Raw genomic sequence first — 10,874 nt, forward strand, 5'->3', positions numbered from 1 at the left:
AAGTGGCCAGTGGTGAGTGAGGCCTCCCCCTCCTGGGTGGCTCCGGGCTCAGGGTGGGGAGAGGCGGCCCTGCTTCGTCCCTCTGTGGGGTGTCGGGGCCTCTCGGCTGTGAAATGGGGAAGTTGGGGCTGACTCTGGGCCCGCACCTGGTTATAAATAGAGAATTAACGCAGAACGCCAGAGCTCAAGGCTTGGAGGCCCATGGCAGGAGCAGGACGGACTCTGTGAAGGGAGAGGCCCCCTACTGTGTGCCAGGCGTGGGGGATAAGGAGCAGCCCCAGATACAGGGGATCTGGCTTCCGGGCCTGCCTCTGGCAGCCCTTCATTCCCTTGGTGCCCCAGGCCTCTCTAAGGTCTGAGTTGGAGATCCTCACCCCAGGAGAGCCTTCCCTCAGTGAGAGAGGTCCTGTGCTAAAGCCGGGGGAGAATGACACGACCTTGTCCTCAGGGGTTTGCACATGACTGGGATGAAGAACTGAAACAGAGAGGAGGAAATACGAGCACAACAGGGCAGTGGCAGCCGGGAGGAGCAGGGGAGACCCCATCGTGGTTGGAAGGTTCTGGGCCTTGAAGGGGAGGCGGGGAGGCAGGTGGAGCCCAGGGAGCTGTCCACCCTCACGGAGGCCGGCCTCTGATCCGCTCTCTCTGTGACTGTCTCCCCTTGGGTTTAAACAAATAGAAACAGGCCGAGCCTGAGCTAGGGCCCCCATTCCACTGGGCTCCCCTTTATCTGTTTAAAGAAAAGCAGAAATCTTCCTTTTGGCCTCCTGGCCCCAGAATCAGAAACCTGTGAGGGCTTCTCCTCTCGCCCCCTTGTGTTCCTCAAGAAGGAAAGGGGCTTTCCTTGGCTCCCCCAGACCCGGAGTTTGGGGCCGGGCGGATTCGCAGCTCGCTCAGGGGGCCAGTGTCCTTGAGGTTAGGCAAGGGACTCGAGGGGTGCTCAGGAAGCGCCCAGGGGAGCCGCCTTCCTGTATTCTGGAGATGCTGCCCTCCCTCCCTCCCTGCAGCTTGCCTCACAACACTCATTTACATACAGGTCTGTTTCCCTTTACCCGGACATGTTCCTGAAAAGCTGCAAATAATGAGTCAAGACCTGTGTTAAACGTGTTTGAAAGCCTCCTGAGGTGAATTCTTTTAGGGAAGCATTCACCTTCTGAGTTATAGGTTTAAAAAAAAATCAGCCTCTTTGTTCATCAGATTTGCTAAAAAGTTGAAATAGTGCTGAGGGACTCAACTGGATCGTCTGTGTTTTTCTGACTCGGAAAAATTCATAGTTTTTGATCCGGGCCTGGGATTTCCTCAATATGGGGAAGTCCTGGTGTGGAAACTCCCTTCCAACATATTGGAAACTCATCCATTGTCATAGGAAGTTTTCCGAAACACCAAAAAGTTAGATGAGTTGTTGATAATCACCCAGCCTCCCACTGGCTCAGACTCAGCTGTAGTTGGCAGGAAGAGGGGGAGGAGGTGTTTTAGCCACAATTCTTGTACGAAGATGAGTTAGAGGCATTGGGGATGTACAAAAAATGTAGCAAGGAAATGATAATCACATTGGAAAGCCCTGTCCTGTGAAAGAAGGGCGAGATTTGTTCTGCTTGGCCCCGAGGGCAGAACCAGGAGCACTGGGTGGCGGGGAGAAGGAGGAAACACTTGCTAACAGTTGGAGAAGGAATGGGCTCCCTTGGCAGGAAGAACCTTGTCCTTCCCTGGAACTCAAAAAGAGACCTCTCAGGTGCATTATGGGGAGAGAGAGCTCCTGGATCTCAGTGTGGGTCAGACTAAAAGCCTTCCTTTAAACTGGGGGGTTCCATGATTCTACAGTTCCATTTGGGCGAGCTGTCCTGCAATGGAGGAAGGACTCGGGCCAATGCTATTTCAGTCCTTTCACAGAGATCTGAGAGCTTTGGGGCAGTGCCGTGCGATGGCCAAGGGGGAGGCGATTCCCAGTAGGTTTCCTGGGAGAGGAGGTACTTCATGGCTCGGTGGACGGGATGTCTCTGAGCTGGTAACAGGCTGTCAGTTGTGTTTAGAAAGGACGGGGCACCCCCCCCCCTTTTCTCTCTGTATCCGGAAGCCTCCTGAGATATGGCTGGCATTGGGGGAGGGGGAAATGTTGAAATAAGGCCTGGATGTCAGTTGGCCCCACTCTCATGCTGCTTTGCCCCACCTCCCCAGGTGAAGACGGAGATGAGCAACATAGTGGGAGAACTTATCCGGGACTACGACCCTGACAACTCTGGAAAGAAAGCTGTCCAGGATGCTTGGGATTATATCCAATCGGAGGTATGATGTTAGGGGAGAGGGCAGTGGGAGCTTCTGAACTTCCTGGACCATCTGCGCCTTTTTGAGACGGAATCCTGGGTCATGGGTGATTCTGTTTGGAGGCTGGGAGGAGGGAGAATGGCAGGAGACTGCTCTGACTTCCGCAAAGGTGTCCTATCCCTCATCTCCAGTCAGCCTGGGCCGGGGAATAGCATGAAAATGCATGAAAATGCCTTCTTGGACCTTGGTGGGCACTGTGGGGACCCTGGATGCTTTCCTTCACATCACAGTAGAAATGGGCTAATACAGGAACATGTGGATGGTCCCTCTCCCTTTATAAAAAGAGACAAAAATTGGAAAGGACGGAAAGGAAGACGCGGGATCATGTCCACAGAAGAATGAAATATTTGGTGTAGGAAACAGTTTAATAGAAAGCTTACTGGAGTGGAAGTCACTTAACTTCTGTCTGCCTCAGTTTCCTCAGCTTTGAAATGGGAACAATAACAGCAGCTACCTCACAGAGTTGTGCGAATCAAATCAGAGATGTTTGTGAAGCTCATTGCAAGTCTTTAGGTTTTCTGGGGATGCAGAGTCCCGTGATCCCTGATTATTATCTGCGTGGTCTTGAACAAGGCACCTCCTCTATTAAAATAATGGGATCAGCTTCTAGGGACCCTAAGGTTGAGCTTTAAATGTCTGCTATTAGAAGTATTCCGTATTAGTGGGAAAAACTCTCGATAGGAGTTCGATGTTGCAGAGAATATCGCGGTCAGATGATCCGGATCACGCTCTCTGTGTGACCTTGGGCGAGAATCTTGGGCTCAGAGGATCATAGACTAGAGATGGAAGTGACCTCAGAGGCGATCGGTTTAACCTCTTCATCTGTCAGAGGAGCAAACGGAGACCCTCGTTCGTCTGCTAGAAGAGGAAACTGAACTCCTTCCCCCATCTTAGAGAGGAGGAAATCCAAGGGCAGGACACTGAGCAAGCTGCCCAAGAAGGCATGGGTAGTGAACGTCAGCGGTAGACACTGAGCCAGTCTTTGGGCTCCGGTCAGTGATTTTCCCACTGCCCCACGGCTCATCACTCTGGGTCTCGCTTTTCTCCACTAAAATGAGAAGTTTGGGGTAAATGATCTCTCAGTTCCTTCCCAGCTCTAAATCTGCAGGGAGACGGCTGGAGAGTCCTCCCGTGGCTTTGGGGGAGCCGGACCATATTTAACAACCTCGGGGCACCCCCTGCTGGCTCCAGGAGCTAATGCACCTCAGATGGGTGGCAAAATGTAGGGATGCGGAGAATTTGGGTGCTGACTGATTTGAGGGACTTTATAGTCCAAAGTGGGACCGGTGGGTCCTGTGGTCCAGTCCCCTTAATTTTATGGATGATGAAACTGAAGGAAGTGAATTAATCTGATGTTGCCCCAAAAATTTGCAGCAAAATGGGGACCAGTTCATAGAGGCTAGTTATCACTTCCATCTGACCTACACTCCACGGGCACTTGATAATCTGGGTTTCTATCTTTACAAGAAGGACAAATCCTCTCTACCACAGAATCCTTGAGACAGAATTGTTTAGCGTCCTCAAATGGTGGGGAACTCACTACCTCCTGAAGCAGAACATTCTCTTCCTGGACTGGAAGGAAGGGTGTGTAGAAGGGAGGATTTTTAATCTGGGAGCAGGATGATCGGAGCTGGGAGGGAGAGGAGAACAGTGAATGTTAGAACTGAAGGGAGCAAGAGAATATGTCAGAGCTGAGGGGATCTTGGGACAGAGGAGGTCAGAACTAGAATGGGCTGGAGAACTTAGGATGTCAGAAACAGATATTAGAACAGAATGTCACAGCCTTAAAACAATCTCAGAACGAGGAAAGGGCTTAGAATATAGAATATCAGAAAGGAAATTAGAATCGTCACTGAGAGGGACAGGGGAACATGGAATGTTTGAGTTTGGAGGGACAGGAGAACATAGAATGTCTGAACTGAAAGGAACAAGAGAGTACAGTGTCAGAGCTGAGGGGGATCTCGGGACAGAGAAGGTCAGAACTATATAGAATATAGAATATCAAAACTAGAAAGCTGAAAGGCTTACAATATAGACTTATCAGAGCAGAGAGGATCCTAGAATTAGCACTGAGAGGGACAGGGGAACATGGAATGTCTGAGTTTGGAGAACATAGAATGTCAGAGATGAAAGGAACAAGAGAGTACAGTGTCAGAGCTGAGGGGGATCTCGGGACAGAGAAGGTCAGAACTAGAAAGGGCTTGAGAACTTAGAATGTCAGATACAGATGGCATCTTAGAGTGTCATAGCCTTAAAACGATTTCAGAACTGGGGAACAACTTAAAATATAGAATATCAGAGCGAGAATTAGCACTGAAGACAGGGGAACATGGAATGTTCAAGTTTGGAGGGACAGGAGCACACAGAATGTCAGAACTGAGAAAGATCTTAGAACAGAGAAGGTCAGACCTAGGAGGGAGGTTGTGGCCACGACAGGGCAAGTGCCCGCCCACGGTCCCATCCCTTGCCCGTCACAGAGCCCACTTCCGACACAGAGCTGTCTCACCGTGTTCCTTCTGGGTGTGTGTTGGTGACAGGTGAAATGCTGTGGCTGGAGCAGCTACCTGAACTGGACAGCTAACATCATCCTCAGGAACAAGACATTCACCAGCTATCCTTGTTCCTGTGAGGAACTTCCTGACATAAAGCAGGAGAGCTTCAGGAGCGGCTTCTGTGTCCCCAACAATACCGTGACCAACGATCCCAGTGATTGGCCCGTTTACCAGAAGGTGCGTGAAGGGCTGGACTGAGAATGGAGCCTCCCCTCTTCCCTCCTTGGGTCCCCAAAGAATGGGAGGGATTGCACGTCTCGAAGGGCCTGGTCTCCCCTTCCCCTTCCTCTTCCTCATCCTCTGTGACGTAGCTGTCTTTTCACCGTCAGGGTTGCATGGAGAAGGTGCAGAAGTGGCTAGAGGATAACCTTGGTATCATCCTCGGAACCTGCATTGGAGTGGCCGTCATTGAGGTTGGTTCCTCTTGCTCCGTCCGCCCCCAGGGATGCCCCCCTTGAGACAGGGTGGCAGGTGGTAGAAGGACAAGGGGGGGGGGGTTCATGGGATAGCCTTTCTCTAGTGTAGCCCAGGGGAAGGAGAGCCTCTCCTACCCAGTCACCCCCCGATCCCCTTCCTTTCTCTGTGGGAGTTGGACACATGGTCTGTATGATCTCTTTCCCACTTTGAATCTCTGAGCCCAGAAGCTTTGGCCACTGTGGTCCATGAGCTGTCCCAGTTCACCCGATTCTGCTGCTCTTCCTGGTGTCCTTGGCCCTTCTGGCCCTGACCCTTCCTGGGCTTACTGACCAGTTCCCACGTTCCTGCTTGGCTGAGGTTCCGGAGCTCACTCCTCCAGGAGAAGCATGGGGCGGCAACAGAGAAGAGTTTTGAGGTCCGGAGTTCGGATCCCAGCCCTCCAGCTGCCTAGCCGTGTGACCTTGGGCAAACCCTACCCCTCTTTGAGGTGGTGAAATGTAAAATGAGTCGAGGCAGATTAACGCCCTTCCTAGCTCGAAATCCTGCATTCTCCCCCTTAACCACTCAGGACAGACAGTTTAACTTCATCTTGGGAGAAGATCCTGGGAGATCTCTCTGAGGGGGAAGCATAATGTGGCCTCATGGCAAGCGCTCCTAATTGGGAGTGAGAAGACCTGAGATCACCGCCAGCTTTGTCCCTTTGAGAAAGTCTCCCTCAGTTTCCCTATCTGTGGATCTGGGGAGTCCAGGCCTGCCCTGTCTCACTTGCTCGTTATGTAAGATCACTACTTGGCTGCAAATAAGATTAGAAAGTGTTTTGTAAATGATAGTGCTTAATGAGTGGATGGATGGTATTACTGATGGGAAGAAGTGGGGACCAAGGGGAGTATGGGAAATGGGATGCAACCAGAAATTTGAACCCAACTCTGATCCCCACACCAAAGCCGCATGGTTAATTGGTTGAAATAAACACATTTAAAAAAAAAACAAAAAACAAAAAAAAACTAAAATCCCACTTCTCCTCCCCACTCCCCTCCAATCACTTTGAATTAGAACAAAATATGGGACAGCTTTCTAATATTCCATTGGATGTCCCTGAGTTACCCTCCCCTGGCTCACGGTCAGGGGCTCTTGCACCCCAGGAGAAGAAACTCTGACAAGTCCTAATCTGCCAGGAAAGCCTCGGAGATTGGGCTGGTGATGGCCTGGGTGTGCTGCGGGAGGGCCGGCCCAGCTACGTTCTGAGAGTCTCAGCCCCAGGCTGCCCACAGAGTGAAGATTTTGGACTGAGACTGAAGGACAGAACCCATTTTGGGGGATCTTGTTTTTGTATCCCAAGTGCTTAGCACAGTGTCTGGCACATAGTAGGCACTTATTCACTGACTGACTGACTGATAAAATTGTTGAAACCTAAAAACTCTTAAGTCTATTCAAAGGATCATGGGTCATAGTCTGAAGCTGGAGGAGACTTTAGAGGTCACTGAATTCAAGCTCATTTTACAGATGAGAAAACTGAGGGGACCAGTGCTTAAGGTCAGACAGGTGGATAGAAAATGTCACAAGTATGATTGCCAGACGCCCTTAAACAGAACACACACACTCTGCCCCCCAAAAGAAAAATGAAGCCTTAAGGGGGTTAGAATCATTGTGGGTTCAGAGCACAGTCTTAAGGATGAGTTGAACCAGAATCACAACTTCCTGATCCAATAATCTGGACTGATCTGATTGGAGACGCGGAGACCTCTTCCCACGATCTGACTCTGTGCTTGTGTTTCTCCAGCTCCTGGGGATGATGCTGTCCATCTGCCTGTGTCGGCACGTCCACTCGGAAGACTACAGCAAAGTCCCCAAGTACTAAGGTGGTCCTGACTGCCTCCTGTCCCACCCTCCTGCAGTGCAGGGCTCCGGACAATCCGGCTTTCTTGGGGGCCCTGACAGCTCCCGGCAAATCAAATTCCACCCCCTCCCTCGTTTGTGGCCTTCCCCTTCTCCCTGTTGTCACTTTCCCCAAATCTGGAAGCTGCCAGACCCCAGACCCCGCCTGTGGGCTTCGTCTGAAGAACCCCCTCCCCGGTCCTGCTCCCTTTGACCTTTATTCTTCCTTCTTGGTCTGTTTTCAGACCTCTCAGATGACCGGCCACTTGGAAGGATTTTCACTTTCTTCTCTAGATGGACAGGAGTCTTCCTGTTTCTTTTCTCTCTCTCCCTTTGGCTCTGTCCTTTCCCATGTCCCCCTCCTCCCTTTACTGCCTTTCAGGGTTTTCTTATTAATGTAAAGAAAAGCATTTCTTCGCACTCCTAACCAGCCACAGTTTGGCATGGGGCACTCAGCAGAATGGGCAGCCCCTTCTTTCTAAGACTAGACCGACGTCTCATTGCCTTCCTCCTTCTCCCTGAGGAAACCCATGAGATAGAGCTTGTGGCTAGGGGCTGCCGAATGGCCATCTCCTCTTGTCTCAGGGGTGACTCTTGGAAGGACGGGTTGGCTTTTCTCCAATATCCCCCCTCTGTTAAGTTCCTATCCTGTCATTTAAGGCCCCTGCTCAGTGCCCAGCGGTCCAGGTGAGCACCTGGTACCACCTGAGTGCCCCCTTGTGCTAAGTCAGCTGGAGGATGGGCCATTGGCCAAGACCTGGCACAAACCCGACGGGGGTCACAGCTGTCTAGTCAGGACTTGGCATTAGCAGCCAAAATAAAAAAAAGGTTACCCACTTAGTGCTGCTGAATAATAAGTCTCAGCAACAGCACCCCAACTGTAAGAAAGGAGGGAGAAATCTGTCTTCCTTAGATGGGCTCCAAATACTGCTATTTGGGGGGTATCTGGGAAGACAGCCATGGCTGGCTATGAGTGTGTCCACATGTATGGGGAGAGGGATGATGGAGGGAAGGAATAGTACGGCAACAAAATTAGCCTAAGGTTTCTAGACGTAGTAGCTTCCTGGGGAAGCAGGAAATAAATTGGCTTCCTTCTCTAAGAAGCTAGTCCCTTTTTCAGGTGGCAACTTCCCAGGGAGGAAGTCCAGTGCCTTGGAGGGGAGGTAGATGTGGGGAAGTTCTGCATGTACAGACTGAGAGGTTCAGAACCAGGCAAAAGGTAGAGAGCTCAGAAATAAAGTGGATTTGTAACAAATCTGATCCCAGTGCTGATGTCTTGGCGTGCTCAGGAGCCTGGAGGGTATGGGAGGATCCTCCACGCTCACTGAGATCTGGTGGAATGAAGAAATAGCTGACTTCCTTGGGTTAAGGGACTTGGAGCTACAAGATCTCCTGGAGATCCTGTCATTCAGTCATAACATATCAACTCCTACCTGGGAAATGGGGAGCTTGATGGAGGACCCTCCAAAGGGGCTACTAACTCAGACCCAAGGGGAGTCAGGGCTTGCATGATCAGGGATGAGCTTTGGCACCCAAAAACCTTGCCCATGTGCTGCTGCTGAAAGGGCAGATGGGAGCAAATTGGGAGAGCTCCCTTGGCACAAAGGACTAAATCAAGTCTAAAGTCCTAGATCTTAACCCCTCCTCCAGAGACTCTCTATTTTTGTCACTGGTTAACCCCTCCTCAACTCTCAACAGGCTGTTTTCGCCTAAGTACCGAAGGATTGTGGGGTAATTTCTTTAGGTCTCTGATTTCCCTAGGTCTCTTTTCTAGCTCAAACATTCTAAGATAGTGTGGAGATGAAGGTGACTTCTTGTACCAGTACAAGTGCAAGTGTGGAAGCAGAGGCTTAGCTGGCCCTACAGAGGTGGCAAGCATCGGAGATGGGATTTGGTCTCATCTTCCCACTGTGCACCATCAGCCATCTTTGATCAGAGGGACACGACCACTTTGGGAGATTTGGGTGCAAGGAGTTGGCTGATCATGGTTGACTGCAGCCTGAATCCAGAAGGCGGTACTGTTCCCTTGGTCAATCCTGCCCAGCCTGCCCTGGCAGGAGCACTGTGGCCCAGGAAGGACCCCTCTCTAATAATCTAGGTTGTTGTCCTTCGTTCTCGAAGACGACCAAAATGAAATCGCTATATTAGAGTCGAGTCGCGGTGTGTCCGATGTGGCCGATCAGACCAGTACGGTCTCAGAATGCTCCGCCATGGGTCGGACACAAAGAGTCCCTTTTAACATTTGGGGTGACTTCTCTACTCATTTCCTTTGGGCTAATTCAGTTCTGCTCTGCTCGTAGAGCACGGCCCCTTCTCGGATGGGGGCTACCATACTGGGCGGTCCTGTGCCAGTGTCTCCCTTGTCATGCAATCGTTCTAAAGTTCGTGAGAGAGACCTTGAGAGTGTCCTTGTATAGCTTTTCTGACCACTTGCCCATAAAATAATTTGGGTGCTAAGTACCTAGATTGTTGTTTGTCCTTTGAACTCAGAAAGAACCGTGACCTCAGGGATGCAAGTGAATTAGATTTAAGTCACCAGCCTCACCCTCCAGAGCCTTCTGCGTCCAGTGGCAAGATCAGGACTGGAGATGGCTCTGGATGCAGTGGGAGAGCCCAGCCTTTTTAAGCCAAGGTCTTTAACGGGCCTCAGTTTACTGAGGGAACACTCATTTAGTGGCTAAGGCTAGATTAGAAATGAGGCAGAGAATGGCCTCTCTTGCCTATACATATGTGTGAGTATCAGTCTAGAAGGAGAAGACCCTCAGGGTTTCTGGCCAAAGTCACTACTTCCACTTCCAGTGCACGGCCGCCTGGGCTGTGGCCGAGGGGAATTGCTGTTCTGCTCTAGGTTGGACCACATGTTGCCTGAGGCATCTTTAATTCTATGGACATCCAGCTGACGTCCAAGGGAACCTTGATAATTGGCGGAATCTTTTCAATTTTTCCGGAGAGGGGAGGACCCTTGGTTAGGTCTCTACTCTTCTGAATAGCCCTTAGATTCCCTGACTAATTTACGAGACAGAACTGTCAGGTTGTGACTGAGATCCAGAAGCAGTTGCCTGATGGTCCGTACACAACACAGAAGCACCCCTCTAACTCTGACAAGATCCCCAAATCCCGGGAAGACTAATTCTAGTTCAGCCCCAACATGGCGGCTCAGGCACCTCACCACTGGTTTTCCACGTCAGATCCAGCCCACTTGCCAACCCCCACGAGTATCTGCTGGATGCATGAGGGCCTCTTGCTTTTGTGCTCCCAGTGTTCTGACCCATTGTCCCAATGTCAGCTCCCTCTGCTTGGAGAACCTTCTCTGCTTGGTCCTCCGGCCCATTCTTCCTGAGTGATGGAAGGGGTCTTGCACATTGACCACAGAAGCGCTCATTTGGGACTGGAAAGGACCTCTGAGGCCGTCAAGCCCAGCCTTCTCACTCTACAGATGAGGCTGGGTCCAAGATCAAAGGGGTCCTCCGATTCGGTGTTCTTTGTGAGATTTCCGCAAAATAAAATAAATAAATACAAGAACATAATGGTACTAAGCGGGATTTGAATCCAAGTCCATGACCCCAAATTCAGCATCAAACATCCCCAGCACCAAACTTCTTCCAAGCACCTAGCAAGCAGGAACTTTGAGCTGTTGCAGACTTTGTTCCCAGGGATGACAATCGTGGCACCTGCATCACTGAAAAACTGCCTTTCCTTTTTCCTGCT

The 10,874-nt window shown here is 50.8% G+C and overlaps 1 protein-coding gene across 2 annotated transcripts in view; it reads left to right on the forward strand.

The window, feature by feature from the left end:
* CD82 (CD82 molecule) overlaps positions 1-8,421 on the forward strand; it is a 72,417-nt gene extending 63,996 nt beyond the window's left edge. For both annotated transcript variants that reach the window (XM_051966193.1, XM_051966194.1), the window contains exons 6-9: positions 2,176-2,283; positions 4,860-5,051; positions 5,204-5,287; positions 7,072-8,421. In XM_051966193.1, coding sequence (XP_051822153.1) covers positions 2,176-2,283; positions 4,860-5,051; positions 5,204-5,287; positions 7,072-7,149 — 462 coding nt within the window. In that variant the 3' untranslated portion in view covers positions 7,150-8,421. The remainder of the gene's footprint in view (positions 1-2,175; positions 2,284-4,859; positions 5,052-5,203; positions 5,288-7,071) is intronic.
* The last annotated feature ends 2,453 nt before the right edge of the window (positions 8,422-10,874 follow it).

The sequence above is a fragment of the Antechinus flavipes genome, chromosome 6, assembly GCF_016432865.1.
Source record: "Antechinus flavipes isolate AdamAnt ecotype Samford, QLD, Australia chromosome 6, AdamAnt_v2, whole genome shotgun sequence".
Classification (NCBI taxonomy): Eukaryota; Metazoa; Chordata; class Mammalia; order Dasyuromorphia; family Dasyuridae; genus Antechinus; species Antechinus flavipes.